The following is a 21,962-nucleotide window of genomic DNA, read 5'->3' as shown; positions in this document are numbered from 1 at the left end:
GCCTTAATCCCACTTCTGATTTTATCCTTCTGTGAAAGCAGATATTTAAGAGCCTGATGCTAACTGCTTCTAAAACCTGGAGATGCCATAATTGTTAGTTGCATTGAGTAGGAGTGGAGAGGTTGAAAAAAAAAAAAAATCAACGCTGGCCAACATTTGGTCAGCTCTTACAGAGTTTGCATCTTCAAATATGACTTTCACCTCCCAGTTTCCTGTGTTTTAGCTGTGTGTTTATTCACAGGTTAGGATGTGGTCAGTCAAAATACCATGCCACCATGAAATAGTAACTGTGGGAATTAAAAAAAAAATAGTGGATATAACTGTAACAGGTCCAGCAAGATCCAAAGCCACATTTGCTGGTGGAGTGCAATATCCAAAATGTGGATTTTGAACAGAGAGGCCCATGGAAAAACCAGACACATTTTTAAGTGTAGTGGCCACCATGAGTGATGAACTGACCAGGTGAGCAAGTTATATAAGAGACTTTGAGAATGAATTGGCTGTCTAAGGTCAGGTGTTTCCAGAAAGAGTGGATGATGGTGTTAGACTTGAGTCCTTGCAGTTCTCTTCAAATCAGAGATGCAACTTCATCACTGCAACTTTTATCAATGCCAAATAGGTACCCAGGAGCTACTGGATGGCTTTGTAGCCAGTACTTTTCAAGTGACAGAATAACAGAGTTGGAAGGGATCTTGGGGTCTTGAGCAGGACATCTTGTACTATTTCAGAGAAACAATTGTCCAATCTCTTCTTGAAAACCTTCAGTGATGGAGCATTCACAAGCTCTGAGGCAAGCCATTCCACTGTTCTGTCAGGAATTTTCTCTTATTTCTAGGTTGGTTCAATTATTGATTAGTTTCCATCCATTGCTTCTTGTGGGTTAATTCACACATTTGGGTGAAAAATCCAAAGCAGATTTTCTTGTGCTTCTTTATCCCTTGAAACGGGCACTGACAAACAAGTTATGCAAGCCTCACATAGTTGGAAAGGATTTCAAAGGTCATCTTTACCCCACTCTGCCAACTCCAGTGTGCCTAACCCATGGATATCCAGTCTCCCTGGGGGGAAAAAAAAACTGCAGTAAAATGGTCCACCATCTTCCAAGAGAAATTCAGCATTGTTTTAAGCGTGAGAATTTGCTCCTAATGACCAGCCAAAATCTTTGTAATTTGAACCCCTTGGTTCCTGTCCAAAGTAACATTATCCAAGTTATGGGGGGGGGGAATCTCTTTCTGGTGTTGTTCTTGTTTATATTTTAATGGCTTATTGTTTTAAAAAAATGTGACATAAAATAGGCTGCTGTCTCAAAAGGTTCTATGCAAATATTTTGCATAAAGATATGCTTTTATGATCGCTAAGAAGATCTTGAGTATGTCCCTCCAAATTTTCTATTTTCTTTCATCTCATCAGTCAAGTCTTCCTTGGCAGTTACCAGGATAGCTTTGATTCATTTCCAGTATCCTTCTCTCTCCTCATAGACCAGAGGTAGGCAACCTTGGCCCTTTTATGACTCGTGGACTTCAACTCCCAGAATTCCTGAGCCAGCATGGCTCAGCTTGGAAACTTCTCCCTTTCCCCTCAGCGTGGCTGGCTCAGGAATTCTGGGAGTTGAAGTCCACGAGTCATACAAGAGCCAAGGTTGCCTACCCCTGTCATAGACCATGACCTTCAATGGGAAGAGATGACAATAACAGCACCTGTGCTTCCAAAATCTTCAGCTTTCCATCTAGAGCCCTAATTTTCTGGGTGGTCACTTATGATTCTGGAAGAATTTATTGGGCTATGTTAGCCTGATCAGATAAACCAGACAGGAAATGAAACCAGACCAGCAAACTTTACTTTTCTGTTAAGTTACATTAATAGAATCTTGCGAGTCTGAAGCCACTTTTTTGCCACCCTAAAAAACTAGGGAAGGTCTTTTCTAAACCTCTGTCCCCACCCACATTCCTGCTGCAGGTTCAGCTCCCCTGTACGATAATCCCCGACTTACAACAGCTCATTTAATGACGTCTCAAAGTTACAACAACAATGGAGATGCTATGATGGTTACAAGTTCAACGACCAGTCATAAGTCATTTTTTTTCAGGGCTGTTGTCACTTCAGATGGCCACTAAATGAATAGTTATAAATTGAGGACTTACCTGTACATCTCCTCTAATAGTCCTGCCTATTGATAATTGGGATTTCCAAAAATCAGCCTAGAGGGGATGTGCCTTGTGCAACATCCATACTGCTTTGGAGGCACACGTGGAACACAGAAGGCGTTTCAGTTTGGTAATGCCATCTGTGCGAATACAAGATGCGTACACACACACTCGGGAGTCTGTTCTCACTGTGAATTACCACTTGCAAATGCAGCCAACACCCTGTTTACACAGATAAGCAAATCCGCAGTCTGCCAAGCTTCCTCCAGTCAGACGAGCAGCTGTGGGACACTGTGAATAATAGTTGACTGGAACACACAGTTGCGCAAACACTGGAACGGCTCTTCTCTCCAAAGCCAGTAGCCTTTCTTTTGAAGACTTCAAAGCTGGGACATCTGTTCCTCAGCCAGCCACTGTCTCTTATGCAAAACTGGATTTTTTTTGTTTTGGAGGTGGGGGCCTTATTGCTTTTTCACATGGTCCTGTGGAATTTGTGCCTCTGCCTTGTGTTTTCAAGAATTATATTCATTCACAACTTCTGGAGGCAGGCTGTTCCACTGATCAATTGTTCTCACTGTCAGGACATTTCTCCTTAGTTCTAGGTTGCTTCTCTCCTTGATTAGTTTCCATCCATTGCTTCTTGTCCTGCCTTCAGGTGCTTTGGAGAATAGCTTGACTCCCTCTTCTTTGGGGCAGCCCCTGAGATATTGGAACACTGCTATCATGTCACCCCTTGTCCTTCTCTTCATTAGACTAGACATAGCCAATTCCAGCAGCCGTTCTTCGTATGTTTTAGCCTCCAGCCCCCTGATCATCTTTGTTGCTCTTCTCTGTACTCTTTCTAGAGTCTCAACATCTTTTTTACATCATGGTGACCAAAACTGGATGCAGTATTCCAAGTGCGGCCTTACCAAGACATTGTAAAGTGGTGTCAAAACTTCACTTGATCTTGATTCTATCCCTCTGTTAATGCAGCCTAGCACTGTGTTGGCTTTTTTGGCAGCTGCAGCACACAGCTGGCTCATATTTAAGTGATTGTCCACTAAGACTCCCTCTCACAATTACTACTATTGAGCGAGGTACCACCTATGCTGTACCTGTGCATATTAAAAATTTTGGCACAACGGGCCACCATGGCTTTGTTTATTTGATTGGTACATCTTTGGACATTTTCTTTCAGGTGTGCTAAGTTCATTCCCCTTGGCTAATCATATTTAACAGCTGCCAGGGAACTGCAGGCTAAGCCCTGGACCCCCTAAAAATATTCCACTAGCTCCAAGAACAGAAAAAATAAGTTTCTTATATATAAAATATATAAAACTAAGGAGAAACTTCCTGACAGTTAGAACAATTAACCAGTGGAACAACCTGCCGCCAGAAGCGGTGAATGCTCCAACACTGGAAGTTTTTAAAAAGAGACTGGACAGCCATTTGTCTGAAATGGTATAGGGCAGGGGTAGGCATCCTTGGCTCTTTTATGACTCGTGGACTTCAACTCCCAGAATTCCTGAGCCAGCCATGCTGAGGGGAAAGGGAGAGGTTTCCAAGCTGAGCCATGCTGGCTCAGGAATTCTGGGAGTTGAAGTCCACGAGTCATAAAAGAGCCAAGGTTGCCTACCCCTGGTATAGGGTCTCCTGCTTGAGCAGGGGGTTGGACTAGATGACCTCCAAGGTCCCTTCCGACTTTATTATTATTATTACTATTACTACTACCACCACCACCACCACCACTACTACTACTACTACTACTACTATTATTATTATTATTAATATTATTATTATTATTATTATAAATAGTAGTAAATGATGAGCCACATTCACTTCTTGGTGGTTGTATCCATGCAGTTTTCTTGGGGTAGGGTGGAAATGGTGCTATTATTTGCCATTTCTTTGCACACAACTATGTGATTAACAGGTGATCTATCATCAGCAGCATTATGTTGCTGAACTGAAAGAAAGAGTTTGGTGTAGTGGTGAAAGTGCAGGCCTAGAAACTAGGAGACTGTGAGTTCTAGTCCCACTTTAGGCATGAAAGCCAGCTGGATGACTGTGGGCCAATCACCAGGAAACTGTGAGTTCTAGCTCTGCCTTAGACATGAAAGATGATGGGTGACTTTGGGCCAATCACCAGGAAACTGTGAGTTCTAATCCCCACCTTAGCCATGAAAGATGAGTGGTTGACTTTGGCCCAATCATCAAGTGACTATGAGTTCTAGTCCCGCCTTAGGAATGAAAACTGACTGGGTGACTTTGGGCCAATCACTCTCTTCACCTTACAGGTTTGCTGTTGTGCGGATAATAGGAGGAGGAAGGAGTAGTAGGTACACTATGTTTGCTGCCTTACTTATTGATAAATATGGGATAAAATCTAATAAAGGTCTAATTTAAATAAAGATCTAAGCTAATTATATTAGATTAGATAAAATCTAATAAATAAATAAAAGCTGCAAACAAACAAACAAATAAATGCCACCTTCTGCCTTAAGCAGGGAATTGCTTTCAAAGGCCCATCAGTGATTCTGGGATTCTACAAGAATAAAGGAAAGAAACAAAACTGAATAATTGGGGCAACATAGTAGAACATAGTAGAAAGTGAAGAGCCTCTTGATGCAGGTGAAGAAGGAGAGTGCAGAAGTTGGCTTGAAACTCAACATTAAGAAAACCAAGATCATGGCATCCGGCCCTCTCAATCCCTGAGAAATAGATGGGAAAGAAATGGAGGTAGTGACAGATTTTATCTTCCTGGGCTCCAAGATCACCACAGATGGGGACTGCAGCCAAGAAATTAAAAGACGCTTGCTCCTGGGGAGGAGAGTTATGACAAATCTAGACAGCATTCTAAAAAGCAGAGACGTCACCCTGCCGACAAAAGTGTGTATAGTCCAGGCCATGGTTTCCCCAGTTGCAATGTATGGCTGTGAAAGTTGGACCATAAGAAAGGCTGAGCGCCAAAGAATGGAGGCCTTTGAACTATGGTGCTGGGAAAGATAGAGGGCAACAGAAGAAGGGGACGACAGAGAGTGAGGTGGCTGGCTGGAGTTACTGGAGCAGTAGGCATGAGCTTAAATGGACTCCAGAAGATAGTAGAGGACAGGTAGGCTGGAGGAACGTTGTCCATGGGATCGCGATGGATCGGACACAACTTGGCAACATTGCTGGAATATCTCTTATTAGGATTCAATGTGTATTTTATGTGCTTTGAAACTGTTTTACATGTTCTGAGACAAAACATGATCGAGAACAGTGGGGCTGTAGATTCGACGCCTGGCTTATTCAGAGCAGCAGTCTGTTCTCACAAGGAAGACCACAAATCTCCCAGAAGACGATCTTCAGAGACAATCACATTACCATCAAAGCTATTAGCCCCATTTCCCAAAATATTTCCATGAATTAGTCCAACTTTTTTTCTTTTTTTGATGCCAGTCAGGCTGGTAGCCTGGCACATTTCATTATTTGAAAATATGTTTCTTTCTCTCTGCCCTGATTCTTGCTTCTTCAAGGATTCAGGTAATTGATTCTAATACTTTGGCAAGATGAAAATAACTTCACTTTGTCCACTTTATCCATACCACACATCATTTGGTAGACCTCAGTCCTGTCTCCAGATCTTTTACTGTTATCTATTGGTGTCTTGTACAAGTTCAGCACTCAGGTGCAATTTGCAGAACTTAAAATGATTGTCTCTTGAACTCATCAAACTGCATATTAATTGCTCTTAGAGAGAGAGAGAGAGACAGACAGACAGACAGACAGACACTAAATAGATATCTAATTTAATCAGCTTTGATTATAGCCAGATTTTCTTCTGAAAGATAGATTGCCTCATCCCTCAAACATAGGAGCACTTTTTAAAAAATGATCACATCTACCATCTGACAACTATACAGGTAGTCCTTGATTTACAACAGTCCATTTAGTGACTGTTCAAAATTACAGCGGCATTGAAAAAAGGGACTTATGACTGTTTTTCATACTTACGACCAGTTTCCCCAAGGTGACATGATCAAAATTCAAACTCTTGGCAACTGGCTCCTATCTATGACGGTTGCAGTGTCCCGGGGTCATCTGATCACCTTTTGTGACCTTCTGACAAGCAAAGTCAATGAGCAAGCCAGATTCACTTAACAACCGTCTTACTAACTTCCACAATTACAGTGATTTATTTAACAACGGTGGCAAGAAAGGTCATAAAATGGGGCAAAGCTCGTTTAACAAACATCTCATTTAACAACAGAAATGTTGAGCTCAATTGTGGTCGTAAGTCAAGGACTACCCATATAGACCTGAAATAAAATGCATTTGCAGACCAGGCCTATCCTAGATTTGTATATTTTTTCAAAACTGGATGCAAGGCAAATATTTTTACCTGCTCCATTTATAGAGATACTGATCCAAAGGGTCACCATTTGTTGCATCACTGAGGACAAGATAATTACAATATTCCAGAGAATGTTTTCCTAGTTGCAATATATGGCTGTGACAGTTGGACCATAAGAAAGGCTGAGCGCCAAAGAATTGAGGCCTTTGAACTATGGTGCTGGAGAAGACTCCTGCGAGTCCCCTGGACTGCAAGGCGATCAAACCGGTCAGTCCTCGAGGAGATCAACCCTGACTGCTCTTTAGAAGGCCAGATCCTGAAGTTGAAACTCAAGTACTTTGGCCACCTAATGAGAAGGAAGGACTCACTGGAGAAGAGCCTAATGCTGGGAAAGATGGATGGCAATAGAAGAAGGGGACGACAGAGAATGAGGTGGCTGGATGGAGTCACTGAAGCAGTAGACCTGAGCTTAAATGGACTCCAGAAGATGGTAGAGGACAGAAGGCCTGGAGGAACATGGTCCATGGCGTTGCGATGGGTCGGACACAACTTCGCAACTAACAACAACAGAGAATGTATGCTCAAAGTTTAAATCAAGCAACCTTCTTTCCTTGAAATCACCATCCCTGAGTTTCAGGCAGGGAAAATAGCGAAGCAGAAGATGATCATTCTGCAGCCAGCTTTCATCCCTTCTGCAAAGCCAGGCCAAACACTTTTGACATTTTTCCAGAAAAGAACTAAGGCCATCTGTTTTTAAAATACAGCAGGTCAGTTTCCTTTCACTCCTGGAGCCTGATGCTGTGTTGGCTTGGTGTAACCCGATCCACAGGTGGCAGATTAGGCCAGACATTATTATTTTATTTTTTTAAAAAAAAAATAGCCAATCATTAAGAATTTATTTTAAGTTATAATGTATTTTAAGCTTCCCCTTTCTCGGGAAATTGTTGCTTCAAGCCCTTAGGGCACCACCTGTGAAATTGTCCGTGTTTGGGTTGGACTTTTTTTTTAAATTGCTTCCTCTGTAGGTGAATAATTGATTCCTAAATATTGTCTGCATCATTTACCCTTAAGCTGGCACCCCTTCAAAGGTTTTCCGCCGTGGACTTTGTGTGCCAGGTGACAGGGCTGAGGTTTCAGGACTCCCCGTTTTTGTCTTCTCCCACTTTTCACTTGGGAAGAAAATTAGATTTCTCAACAAAAGCCTTTGCAGTCCAGAGGCCATTGTGTGGCCTCTCAGAGGCCAGGATTCTTTAGTTCTCCTTTCCCAACCGCATTCACACTTCTTTGAGGTCATGAAAATGTCACAAACGGCACTGCGTGCATCATATATCCATCTAATGATGCAAAGGGTACAATTTTTTTTATTTACTTATTTATTTGTATCAGAGCGGCATGGTGGCCCAGAGGTGAAGACACTAGCCTCCCACTTGAAAGGTTGAGAGTTCAATCCTAGACAGCGACACATGTTTCTCTATCAGGGCACAAAGAGAAAATATCTGCTGTGAATTCGGCGTAGGCGTCAGGAAGGGCATCCAGCCAGTAAATGCACAGCTCCACTCAGTCGCCCCAGCTCCACCCCGAAACAAGGGATTAATGGGTTATAAAAAGAAAAAAATATATTTGTACCACATCTTTATTATTTTTACAAGTAACTTCCTCAACCTGGCCCCATCCAGTGTATTGTGATGGCAGTGATCAGGATTTCCAGCTTCGAATCCAACCCCCTGCTCAGGCAGGAAAACCCTATACCAGTGGTAGGCAACCTTGGCTCTTTTATGACTCGTGGACTTCAACGCCCAGAATTCCTGAGCCAGCCATGCTGAGGGGAAGGGAGAAGTTTTCAAGCTGAGCCATGCTGACTCAGGAATTCTTGGAGTTGAAGTCCACGAGTGATAAAAGAGCCAAGGTGGCCTACCCCCTGCCCTATACCGTTCCAGACAAATGGCTGTCCAGTCTCTTCTTAAAAACCTTCAGTGTTGGAGCACCCACAACTTCTGGAAGCAAGTCGTTCCACTGATTAATTGTTCTCATTGTCAGGAAATTTCTCCTTAGTTCTAGTTTTGTTTTCTCCTTGTATTAATTTCCACCCATTGTCTATGGAGAATCTTAGTCATCCAGGTCATAGTTATCCCAATGGTGCTTTTTCATGAGGCAACTGGACTTTCTTGTTTTTTTTCTTTGAAGACGTTTTGCTTCTCATCCAACAAGTTTCTTCAGCTCTGACTGGATGGTGGGGAATGGAAAGATTTATACTCCTTACAGACAGCTGGACATTTGCATTCTTTTAGACAGTCGTTGAGGCCACCTGGAGGTTTGTCTGTGTCCTCAGGGTCACCTGAGTGGTGCAAATGGGTGTGAAGCCTTCTTGGAACTGCTGAAAGGGCTGTGTTGTAGACTGGAGATAGATGATGTCATATCCCTCCCCCTCTGTTGAGAGAGGGCTGTTCAGTTTTGACACAGATGGCCTCTTTGACTCCTCTTTCAAACCAGCGGTCCTCTCTGTCCAAAATGTGGACTTTGCTGTCTTCAAAATAGTGGCCTTTTTTCTTTTAAATGCAGATGGACTGCTGAATCTTGTCCTGATGGGTCTGTTCTCCTATGTCGTGTCATGCGTTTATGAAGTGGTTTTCACACTTGCAACCATTGCAGCATCCTCATGGTCACATGATCAAGATTTGGACGCTTGGCAACTGCTTCATACGTATGACGGTTGCATATCCTGGGGTCCCACGCGATCACTTCTGGCGACCTTCTGACAAAAAAAGTCAGTAAGGAAACCAGATTCCCTTAACAACGTTGTCATGAACAGCTGCAGTGATTCCCTTAACAACGGTGGCAAGAAAGGCCGTAAAATGGGGCAACACTCACCTAACACATGTCTCGCTGAGCCGCGGAAATTTCGGGCTCGGTTGTGGTCATAAGGTGAGGACTACTTGAACTCTAATCCAGATTTAACGAGGGTGTGCATCCTGTTCCAGGTAAGGACGCCAGCTGCAACTTAACATTTCTGAAATTAGATGGCCTCTGAATCAACAGCCATTCTGTCATGGCTAGGTTGAGTCTGAACATGTTTTCCCCATCCAGACCCTGACATCCTCCAGACACCGGGTCGTGACTTTCATGGCAGCTACCATCAGCTTGCTTATTCTTCCCACAGCTGGGACCGGCAGCCGGTGGTCTCATTAAAGGACAGTGCAGCAGTCCTGGGTCCTGGCACATCTGCTTTCCTGCTGTTGTGCTGCACGTGAGCTGGCAGAGCAGCTGAAAGGGAGCAGCATTCAAATAGAAGATGGTGGACTGGGAAAACAAAAGAATTACGTTTACAGCTGCAGCTGCCAAAAAAGGCCAACACAGTGCTAGGCTGCATTAACAGAGGGATAGAATCAAGATCACGTGAAGTGTTGACACCACTTTACAATGCCTTGGTAAGGCCGCACTTGGAATCCTGCATCCAGTTTTGGTCATCACGATGTAAAAAAGATGTTGAGACGCTAGAAAGAGTACAGAGAAGAGCAACAAAGATGATCAGGGGACTGGAGGCTAAAACATATAAGGAACGGTTGCTGGAATTGGGTATGTCTAGTTTAACGAAGAGAAGGATGAGGGGGGACATGATAGCAGTGTTCTCAGGAGCTGCCACAAAGAAGAGGGAATTAAGCTATTCTCCAAAGCGCCTGAAGGCAGGACAAGAAGCAATGGATGGAAACTAATCAAGGAGAGAAGCAACCTAGAACTAAGGAGAAACTTCCTGACAGTTAGAACAATTAACCAGTGGAACAACCTGCCTCCAGAAGCGGTGAATGCTCCAACACTGGAAGTTTTTAAGAAGAGACTGGACAGCCATTTGTCCGAAATGGTATAGGGTTTCCTGCCTGAGCAGGGGGTTGGACTAGATGACCTCCAAGGTCCCTTCCAACTTCTTCTTCTTCTTCTTCATCATCATCATCATCATCATTATTATTATTATTATTATTGATAAGTTTAGGCATCAGTCAAGGAAAAAGTCAAGGCTAACCAGCGGCAGAGTGCTGGTTCCAATGAAGGAGAACGTTTGTTGCTCAGGGTTGAAATGAGGGGTCGTGGGTAGTCTCTGAGCTTGGTTGTTTACAAGGAGTCCTTGACTTACGGCCACAAAATTTATGCTGCCGAGTGAGAAATTTGTTAAGTGAGTTTTGCCCCATTTTACAAAGTTTCACCCCATTTTGTGAGTTTTCTTGCCATATTTGTTCAGTGAATCACTTCAGTTGTTAAATTAGTAACACCGTTGTTAAGTGAATCCGGCTTCCCCCCCCCCCATTGACTTTGCTTGTGGGAAAGTCACAAAAAGGAATCACATGGCCCCGGGACAGTGCGACCGTCATAAATATGAACCAGTTGTCAAGCATCCGAATGTAAATCACGTAACCACGGGGAATGCTGCAACGGTCATAAATGTGAAAAACGGTCAGAAGCCACTTTTTTCAGTGCCGTTGTAACTTTGAACAGTCACTAAACGAACTGCTGTAAGTCGAGGACTATCTGTATAGTACTTGCGGACATTTCATTACCCAAACTAGGTAACCTCTTCAGTGCTGAAACATCAGTGAAACATCCGCAAGAAAAGAACTAAGCTCGGAGAGCACTGATGAGGTTAGCTATTTTGGGTAATGAAACGTCTGCAAGAAAACAACCAAGCTCAGAGAGGTGCTTCTTCTTCTTCTTCTTCTTCTTCTTCTTCTTCTTCTTCTTCTTCTTCTTCTTCTTCTTCTTCTTCTTCTTCTTCTTCTTCTTCTTCTTCTTCTTCTTCTTCTTCTTCCTTCTTCTTCTTCTTCTTCTTCTTCTTCTTCTTCTTCTTCTTCTTCTTCTTCTTCTTCTTCTTCTCCTTCTCCTTCTCCTTCTCCTTCTCCTTCTCCTTCTCCTTCTCCTCCTCCTCCTCCTCCTCCTCCTCCTCCTCCTGTCCATAAACCCCACTCTCTCCTAGCATTGATGAGGTTATCTAGTTTGGATAAGGAAACATCTGCAAGAAAACAAAGAAGCTCAGAGAGCACCAAGGAATGCTGGCTGGCTGCCTGATCTTAGAGCTTTCTGATCACCAAAAATGGTTGGTATGGCCAAGAGTAACTTTCCATGGGTTTTAAATTGGAAGTGCCTTTTGTCAGCCAGCTAGGTTTCATGGTATAAAAAAATGTAGTAATAATAATAATGATGATGATGATGGTGGTGGTGGTGGTGGTGATGATAACTGGCTGACTGCGATGATGATGATGATGATGATGATGATGATGATGATAATGATAACAACAACAACAACAACAATAATAATAATGGATCTTGGAGGTCTTCTAGCCAACCCTGGCCTATACCATTTTAGGCAAATGGCTGTCCAGTCTCTTCTTAAAAACTTCCAGTGTTGGATCATTCACCGCTTCTGGAGGCAGGTTGTTCCACTGATTAATTGTTCTGTCAGGAAATTTCTCCTTAGTTCTAGGTTGCTTCTCTCTTTGGTTGGTTTCTATCCCTTGCTTCTTGTCCTTGCTTCTTGTCCTGCCTTCAGGCGCTTTGCAGAATAGCTTGACTCCCTCTTCTTTGGGGCAGCCCCTATCATGTCCCCCCTCGTCCTTCTCTTCATTAAACTAGACATACCCAATTCCAGCAAACTCTTAGGAGCAGTAAAAAAAAAAAAATGAAGAAAAATTCCTAGAGTATACAGGTAGTCCTCAACCTATAACAATTTGTCTAGAGACTGTTTAAAGTTACAACGGCACTGAAAAAGTGGCATGACCATTTTTCACATTTACGGCCATTGTAGCATCCCCTTGATCACATGATCAAAATTCAGATGCTTGGCAACTGGTTCATATTTATGATAGTTGCAGTGTCCCGAAGTCATGTGATCACCTTTTGTGATTTTCTGTCACAAAAGCAAAAATTGACTTAACAACCGTGTTATTAATTTAACAACGACATTGATTCGCTTAACAATGGGGCAAGAAAATGGGGCATAATTCACTTAACAAATGTCTTGCATAACAACAGAAATTTTGGGCTCAATTGTGGTCCTAAGTCGAGGACCACCTGTACTGAATCTCCTGCAGATGGCTTGCTGGGATGGATGTGGTCAGTGAGCTGACTGTTCGTCCCAAAATCTGTGTATTCTGCAGTAACTGTTAATTATTCTGATTTAACTTACTTTTAAGCTGCCGATTGTTAAAAACGTATCTCGCTTCCACGTTTTTATATATTTCCAAGCTGCACAATAGCAAAGGGTACGTCACTGCTTTCAGAAAAACCAAACTGTTCTTTTCTCTAGCAATTCTGGGGAGTCTGTTTTCTTTCAATGGCACTTTAATTTCGTTCCATTGTTGGAGAAATTATGCTTGGCCAACTGCACGCATTTCTGAAGGGGATTTTTCAGGGCAGAGAGAAAAACGGCTTTTGAGAAAGTTCATTGTGTTACTTTTGTTCCAACATAATTGCTTAAGGAACTGGAGCAGAGACTAATCATACCTGCAAAATATGGATCCAGTCCAAGAATCCATATAACTGAGTTTGCCCGAGTAAGACTATGGACGTCTGCTTCTTAAGTATGTAGTGGATCAGTTCTGAGATGTTTGGACGTTTGCTTGCAAGGTAGCATGGACTATTGGGTGGGGAATAATAATAAATTAAATTAAAAATATAATCTCTGAGAATATAATGAAAACTCCCTAAATTAATCTTCTAAAAAGAATCAGCCCATTTTACTTTTGTCCTGGAAGTTGGATAGGATCCTTGTATGACCCACTGACTGTGGGTTGCTCCTCAGATTATTGTCCACCATATATAGTTTGTCACACTTACGACCTTTGCAGTATCCCGTGGTCACGTAATCAAAATTTGGACGCTTGGCAACTGATTCATATTTATGACGGTTGCCACATCTCAGGGTTATGTGATCATCTTTTGTGATGTTCTGACAAGCAAACCCAATGGGGAAGCCAAATTTTGTCAGTGAGAAAATCTGACTATAAGGGGTGTCAAACTGCTGGCCCATGGGCTGAATGCATCATAGCGAAATTGCGCCCACTCCATTGCTGGCAATGGCAAAAAAAAGTTGCGATACGTCGCAACACGTCACGTGACGTTGCAAGTTTGACACCCCTGGACTATAGCGATTCACTGAACAGCTGTGGCAAGAAAGATTTATTTTACTTTACAGACCTGTGGAAATCCTAAATGTGAGGATAGTTATTTTTTATCACCTTTGTAACTTCAAATAGCAGCTAAATGAGGACTATCTATACTGGATTTCATTTTCAGAGTATCTCCCTTTATCTGGTTTTGTATGAAAATCTGCCACATGTCAGGCAACTGAAATGGACATCTGTTTATAAGTTACTATTCACTATTATTATGTCATTCAATAAAAATATAGACAAAGGAGCATGGATTTCTACACTTTAACTTTGAGGGAATAAGGAAATAAAATAAAATCCTTTCAGAGCTAAACAAAGACCCTTCATTTAAAGGTCTTTTCATTTGATTGAAATAGTATTGTCCATGTAAAATGTTACATTTGGTTTAATGCCCACACAAAACTCGCATTTTATAAATATGTAATAAAATATGTAAAGACCTATTTGTGGGTAGGAAAGGCATAATTCAGTTAATATTTCTGTGATTTAAATGTAATCACCAAATGATGCAGAAGTAAATAATTTAATATATGCCAAATAGACAAGGACTAGATATATACTCCTCTCACCATCTACAGACCAATTTTATTTTTCTAATGTTTTTTTCTAAAGACACTCCTCCACCTGTCTGTACGGAGCACTATTTCTTATTTGAATGACTATTTCATCTTCATATTATTTAGTTGTTAGTTGCTGCTTTGATATTTTTGTCTGTACTTGTAGTTCTAGTATTGGCATCTTTAATGGGAGAGAGAGAGAGAGAGAGAGAGAGAGAGAGAGAGAGACGAACACACACAGAGAGAGAGACCCTATAGATTTTACACCACTAGTAGTTGCCAACTATAGAGGGCGGTGCTTATTTCCATTTCAAAGCCACTGAGCCAGCTCTGTCTGAAGACATTTCCATGGTCATGTGGCCAGCATGACGTCACGGAGAGCTGTTACTTGCATTTGAATGCTTTCGAACTGCTAGGTTGACGGGAACGGGAGTGAGGATGGCAGCTCACCCCATCACATGGGCACTCGGGTCTCAAACCCGGGCTGCTGGCTTTCCAACTGACAAGCCCACTGTCTTAACTGCTGAGCCACTGTGTTGCCCTCTAATGGTAGACCTTTCTGTATTTTCATGGTGAACCCTTCTGTATGTTCATGGGTGCTTGTAGCATGTTGAAGGAAAAGTCTTCATCATGATTCAGTCCAAGCCAGGAATAAACAACATGGTGACTGCTTTAAAAAGAAGGTTGCAGTTTATTGAAGAGGAGAGCCAGACAGAAAGATAGTTCTGGAAGGAAAGAGAGTGAGCACATGTAGGGAGTGAGTTTTTATACCCTCTGGAACCTTTTGTTTCGAGTTGTTCCTGTGGCATGAACTTTGACCTGAGTCTACGTGTGCCTTTCTGGTATTCTGATGGTGGTGGGTTAATCCTATTATGTCCCAACGGTCATATCCTGCTTCCCTTGGGCTGTGGCTGATGACTGTTGGATTTTTGGTGTTGATTCTAGGGATCTTTCTTCCTAATTCCAGTTTCCTGATTCCAGTCTTTCTGACAAGATTATCACATCTGCATTTCTGTTCTCTGTGTTCCTGTTTGGGACAGAGAGACTTCGGGGGGGGGGTGGTTTCTGCTTTAAAATCCTTTAGGGAAATATATTCTGTCTTTTAAATATTTCCAAACATATTTCTTTCTCTTGGGGGGGGGCTGCCTTCCCACAAGCTCTTACCACATGCTGCTGTTTCTTTTATTTTTGACTAGTTTTTAGGATAAGCCCTGTTCAGTCCCAATCTTGTATGAAAAGGCCAACCTGAAGATTGGTGCTAACCTTTCTGTCATGCTGGTTAGAAATTCTTGGAACTCAATTCCTGAAACATCTGGATGGAGCCAGGTTGAGGATACCTGCAGTCTCCTACCACCTTAACGTGTCCTTGTAGTAGACACACCTTTGTGATCGTCCTGTGAAACTCACATTAATTATTAGCGTGAACAAAGTTATCTTCTGCTGATCATGTCAAGGGAGAAAATGTTTAATCACCTCCCGCGAAACCTACTTTCTCTGAGGGAGAAAGGTGTGGTAAAACTGAAAAAAAAATATAGAACATCTTAAGAATATCTACCCAACACACTTGTACATTTTATGAATGAAAGCTTTTTAAGTACTTCTAAATGAATTTTTGGAAAAAGGGAGAAAATGGAGATGAATGCTGACAGGTGATATTTGATCAAAAGCAAAAAATACGAAACTTTGTTCCTTTATCACAGGACTTTTTTTTATGGGTGGGGGGTGTCTTCCAGATATTTTTGATCAGGTATTTGAAGCTGTTTTATTTTTAAAAAACAACCACATAGGGAGACATCCTGACTGCTTCCTTGTAGAGCTGTATAAATTTGTCATTTTCCACATGGTAGGTCTGTGTGAAAACACCCACTTTAGGAAATTAATTTTATAGTCATAGGAGAGTTGAAAGATATCCTTTATGTTGTTCACTGAACATAAGACAGCCCCTGCTTTGTCAACTTTTTAAACACAGGAACATCCCATGTGATTTAAGGTGATTATTGTTAATTTCTTCTTTTTTTAACCACGAATTAATGTTTCATAAATCTATAGCATGATGTTTGTCTTTTAAATCTTCATAGCTACAATATGTATTTCAGATCTGGCCACGAAGAGAAAATATTTTTCTGTCCTTAGCAAAAATGTTTTGATTGCAGCTCAGATATTTTTTTCTTTTGAGAAGATTCATACTGTAGTTTTTGATAGGAACCTTCTGTCTTTTTTTTTTATCCTGATAAATAGAAAAGTAACTCTGTATAACTCTTCTTTTTATGATTTCACTATGGGTTCCTCCTTGCTTATATTCATATTAAATATACTTTTCAATTTTGCCTCTTCCTGATCTTTATATCCTGATCTTATTGTCAGTGACAATCCAAAGTCTATTTTAAAGTAGGAGCCTGAAAACAGCTTTCGGTTTTCTCAAAACATGCAATCTTTGTTTCTTTTCAGAACCAACAGCCACTACCACTATCATAAATTCCGGTTAATGTATATGTTACCAGCAATGGGTGAAAAGCTGGCATTGTATAGAATGCCTCAGAAATCCATAGAATGTGTGACATTTTTAGGCAAAGTATGTGTGTTACTTTAATATGCTATATGGCTAGGCCAGGGGTAGGCAACCTTGGCTCTTTTATGACTTGTGGACTTCAACTCCCAGAATTCCTGAGCCAGCATGGCTCAGCTTGGAAACCCCTCCCTTTCCCCTCAGCATGGCTGGCTCAGGAATTCTGGGAGTTGAAGTCCACGAGTCATAAAAGAGCCAAGTTTGCCTACCCCTGGGTTAGGAGGATGGATGGGCAGAATAACTAAAATCCTGATCTTGCAAAGAAACTAGGTAAATGGCACAAACTATGTTTTGTGGATGCTTGAGTGCAGTAATGCTTTTCCCTTTCTCTCTAGTCCATAGTCTTCATTCGCGATCGAAATGCCCGTGGCCAGGAGGTCTCTGCCTATATTGATTATGCCCATCGTTTGAAGGTGGATGAATTTGATGCCTATTTCAGTGGAAAAAAGAAACTTTTCCCCAGGCGCAGTGATCTGAGGTTGGTGAGTCGTCTTCTGCCCACATTGGAAATTTCAACTGTTTGTAGACACATTAGAACCCTTATCTCAAGGGTGCTTTTCAAAAGATAGCTGGACTTTGTTTTTTCTTTGAAAACGTTCCACTTCTCCTCCAAGAAGTTTCTTCAGTTCTGACTGAATGGTGGGGAATGGAAGGATTTATTCAGCCAGTTTGCACTGATTCGGGAGAACCGGTAGCTAAATTTACCTGAATTCGGATAACCGACTGGCTTCCAGACGTCCAATCTAGGCCTCGGAGGCCTGGAGGAGGCCTCACAGGCTTAGAACAGTCCACTGGAAGTGCATGGATACCACTTCTGGAAGTCCGTTCTAGGCCTCGGAGGCCTGGAGGAGTCCTCCCAGGCCTAGAACGGCCCACCGGAAGTGTGTGGATGCTACTTCCGGAAGTCGTTCTAGGCATCGGAGGACCAGGCCTGTATCAAATATGAGAACCAGTTGTTCAGGTATTTGAATCCCACCACTGAATTTATAATCTTTGTAGTCATCTGGTCCTTAGCACTCTAAAGGTTGGTTATTGGCTCTCTGAGAGTCGTTGAGGCCACTGGGAAGTTTATCTCTACCCTCAGGGTCACCTGAATCAAAGTGCAAATGGCTGTGGAACCTTCTTGGAATTGCCGAAAGGGCTGTGTTGTAGACAAGAGATAGGTAATACCCTGTCCTTCCCCCTCTGTTGAGAGAGGACTGTTCAATTTTAACACAGATCAATATTAACATTGAACAGCCCTCTCTCAGCAGAGGGGGAGGGATATGACACCACCTATACCTCCTGTCTACAACACAGACAATACAGAGACAATGAGAGAGCTAACAACTGACTTTCAGACTGCTAACAATTAGATGATTGCAAAGAATATAAATCCTTCCATTTCCCACCATTCAATCAGAACCGAAGCTTCTTGGATGAGAAGCAAAACATTTTCAAAGGAAAAAAAACAAAGAAAGCCCAGTTGCCTTTTGAAAAGCACCTCTGGGACAGCCATGACCTGGATGACTGAGAATTTGCATAGACATTAGTACAGGGGCCCTCAAACCTGGCCACTTTAAGACTTGTGGACTTCAACTCCCAGAATTCCCCAGCCAGCCATGCTGGCTAGGGAATTCTGGGAGTTGAAGTTCACAAGTCTTAAAGTGCCCAAGTTTGAAGACCTCTGCATTAGAACATTTACTTTCCAGTTGGAACCATAAAAAGGAATCAAAAGTTCAACCTACTTCACTTGAGGAAACATATTCGACAAGATGAGCAGCCCTTGACTTACAAACCTTCATTTAGCAACTGTTCAGAGTTACAATAGCATTTTAAAAAAGTGACTTAAGACTGGTCCTCTTGGACCATTGCAGCAACCCCGCAGTCAGGTGATCAAAATTAGGTGCTTGGCAACCAGCATGCATTTACCACAATTGCAACATCCCTGGGTCATGTGAGGTCACCATTTGTGACCTTCCCAGCCAGCTTCTAACAAGTAAAGTCAAAGAGGGAAGCTGGTTTCACTTAACAACTGCAGTGATTTGTTTAACAACTGTGGCAAAAAAGGTCATAAAAAAATCAGGCATAACTCGCATAACTACGGCCTTGCTTGGCAATGGAAATTCTCTTCCAAATTGTGGTTGTAAGTTGAAGACTACCTGCCAAGAACGAAACTTTGGCAGCTACGTGCCTCTTCATTTCAACTTGCCATTAGAGTAAAAGGAGGAGCTGTTGCTTTAGAATGGGTTAGATCAGTGGTGGCGAACCTATGGCATGGGTGCCAGAGGCGGCACTCAGAGCCCTCTCTGTGAGCACATGTGCCATTACCCCAGCCTTGCCTCCCCCCATGATCCCCTCACCAGCAGCCCTCCTGGAGGAGAGTCACCCCCAAGCATGGCCCACGCGGAGCAGCGTAGCCAAGAACATGGCAGCCAGGCAGCGTAGACAAGACTCTGCCTTCACACCCCATCACGCACAGTTGATGCTGCAGGGTGCGGGGAGAGGGCGTGTCCACCATGGCGCTGCTGGGTTGCCTGGGTGATTTGCGATGGGCCCTGAAGGCAGGCGGGGTGGAGTGGAGTGGGGGTGGGGTAGTGGGTGGAGCGGGGGCGGGGCCAGTTTTGGGTACTCGGTCTCTAAAAGGTTCGCCATCACTGGGTTAGATGGAGAAACGAAACCTCTATAATTCTGTTGAAGACTGTGAGAGCCTGAAACCTTTCCAAGGACACCCCAGCAGGTGCGGAGAGGAAGCAGAAAGTTCCCACAACAAAGTTAAAATCGTTTACATGTACTAGGTGAGAGGTTGGGGGTTTGGCCGGAAAAAATATTGTTTAATTTTTATGAACGGATGTCTGGGAACCTCAGAATTAGTTTTGCTTCAACAAAACCATGCCGTATATTCAATAAACAGTAAGATTTTCAGAAAACGGAATGAACCTGGAGTTTCATTTGGATTCTCAAGCTGGACGTTGACACTACTTGTATAGATGTCCCAGAAGATAAATACATACCAAGTTAGAAAATGTGAGCCATCGACATGCCAAGTTAGCCTCAGCTAATATTGAATCATAAAATTGAGACTCTTCCAATGTTATCTCATACGCTGTCCTCTAGGCATTTTGCCCCAGGATGTGTAAAGTTTTACAGATCAGAAATAGCTCTTAGAATTGAATTTCGAAATGTACTTGGAGGCCGTGTTGCTATAAATGGTGCAGGCCTGAGGAACAAAAATGCTGTGAGATGTTTCATAGCCTGTTTGTTCCATTTTTTACCTGATCATTGGGGGTCTCCCAATGAAACTGTGAATCAAGTGCCTCAGAAAAGGGTAGCCTCACCCCTATAAAAGGTTCTATCTCTGGTGGCAGTTACACACGTGCAAATACCACTTTATAATGCCTTGATAAGGCCACACTTGGAATGCTGCATCCAGTTTTGGTCAGCACGATGTAAAAAAGATGTTGAGAGTCTAGAAAGAGTGCAGAGAAGAGCAACAAAGATGATTAGGGGACTGGAGGCTAAAACATATAAAGAACGGTTGCTGGAATTGGGTATGTCTAGTTCAATGAAGAGAAGGAAGAGGGAGGACATGATAGCAGTGTTCCAATATCTCAGGGGCTGCCACAAAGAAGAGGGAGTCAAGCTATTTTCCAAGGCGCCTGAAGGCAAGACAAGAAGCAATGGATGGAAACTAAGCAAGGAGAGAAGCAACCTAGAACTAAAGAGAAACTTCCTGACAGTTAGAACAATTAACCAGTGGAACAACCTGCCTCCAGAAGCTGTGAATGCTCCAACTGGACAGCCATTTGTCCAAGACACTCAGACAAATGGTCTAAATAGTTGGAATCTTTCTATTTGTTGAACACCAGAAAGTCTATTAAATAGTTGGCAATCCCCGTATGTAGGAGAAGTTTCTTCTTATTTGTATCAAGATTTGTTTGACGTTCTGTATGAAAAATATATTTTCTCTGTTAGTGAATGTCCCCAGCTTATATAACCAGCCACATCATTACAAACTCTGTTATTAGAAACATCCATTGGGGGAGGGCATATACAGGCGTTATGCCACTGTGACTTTTTCCCTCCTTTTTATTTTGATTATGATGGCCCTGGATTAAATATTTATCAAAATAAAGATGCACTTGGGGTACCAGGGGAAGGGGGCAGATATTTAGACTAGAGTTGGTGTTTCTATCCACTTTTCAGGTGCTCGTAAAGGCCCTGGGATAGGCAGATGTTGTTTCATGGTGTTAAAGATATATTCGGAGAATGTAAGCTGTTCCTAGTAAAGCTGCCTTTTGCAATTGACTAATAGTGATTATATCAATGCCAATAATTTTCAACTGGTGCTCCAGATGTTTTGGGATTGCACCCAAGATGCCTATCACTATTGGTACTACCTTTGCTTTCTTTTGCCACAGTTGTTCTATTTCCATTTACAAGTCTGTGTATTTTGTGATTTTTCTCCTGTTCTTTCCATTCTATCCTGCTGTCTCCAGGGTCTGCGGCATCCCTATCCAGATTGTTGTTCTTGTCTCAGTATACTGGAACATCTTAGCTTCAGCACTTTAGCCTATAAGGTAGTCCTTGACTTATGACCACAGTTGACCCCAGAATTTCTGTTGTTAAGGGAGTTTTACCCCATTTTGTGACCTTTTTGCCACATTTGTTAAGCCAATCACTGCAGTTGTTAAATTAGTAACCTAGTCGTTAAGTGAATCTGACTTCTGCGCTCATTTTGTTTGTCAGAAGGTCGCAGAAGGGGGTCACATGACCTCGGGGCAATGCAACTGTCCTAAATATGAGTCAGCTGCCATTGCGTCCGAATTTTGACCACTTGACGTGGGGATGCTGCAACGGTCATAAGTTTGAAAAACGATCATAAGTCACTTTTTCCCATGCTGTTGAAACTTCGAGTGGTCACTAAAGGAACCGTTGTAAGTCGAGGACTGCCTGTACTGTCCCTTTTTTTTCATGCCTGCCTTGAGCTGGAGCGACTGAATGCGTTGAGCAAGAGTGTTCCTCTCCTGCAAAGTTTTGTCTTGGAAGTCAAAAGTGGGGCACCAGTAGGACAACACCCTCTTTGTGTTCTCTCTCTCTCTTAATTGCTTCTGTTTGTTGTATCGAGATTCAAGAGAAATCCAGGACACACTTTTAACAACCCTGCAGTGTTCTCCTGAGTTTGGAAGGTGTTCCCCTTCACGTCTCCCTAGCCAAGGGCCTGCCTAGACTCATTTCTTATTA

General features: G+C 42.5%; 1 protein-coding gene across 1 annotated transcript in view; it reads left to right on the top strand.

Annotated features, from left to right (window-relative positions):
- CFAP299 (cilia and flagella associated protein 299) overlaps nucleotides 1–21,962 on the top strand; it is a 120,809-nt gene that overhangs the window by 37,493 nt on the left and 61,354 nt on the right. Inside the window, exon 2 of the mRNA XM_039350893.1 lies at nucleotides 17,075–17,217. Coding sequence (XP_039206827.1) covers nucleotides 17,075–17,217 — 143 coding nt within the window. The remainder of the gene's footprint in view (nucleotides 1–17,074; nucleotides 17,218–21,962) is intronic.

The sequence above is a fragment of the Crotalus tigris genome, unplaced genomic scaffold (assembly GCF_016545835.1).
Source record: "Crotalus tigris isolate CLP2741 ecotype Arizona unplaced genomic scaffold, ASM1654583v1 scf7180000018362.2422785, whole genome shotgun sequence".
Classification (NCBI taxonomy): domain Eukaryota; kingdom Metazoa; phylum Chordata; class Lepidosauria; order Squamata; family Viperidae; genus Crotalus; species Crotalus tigris.
Note: the sequence above shows the minus strand (reverse complement) of the source record. Positions and strands in the feature narration are given on the sequence as shown.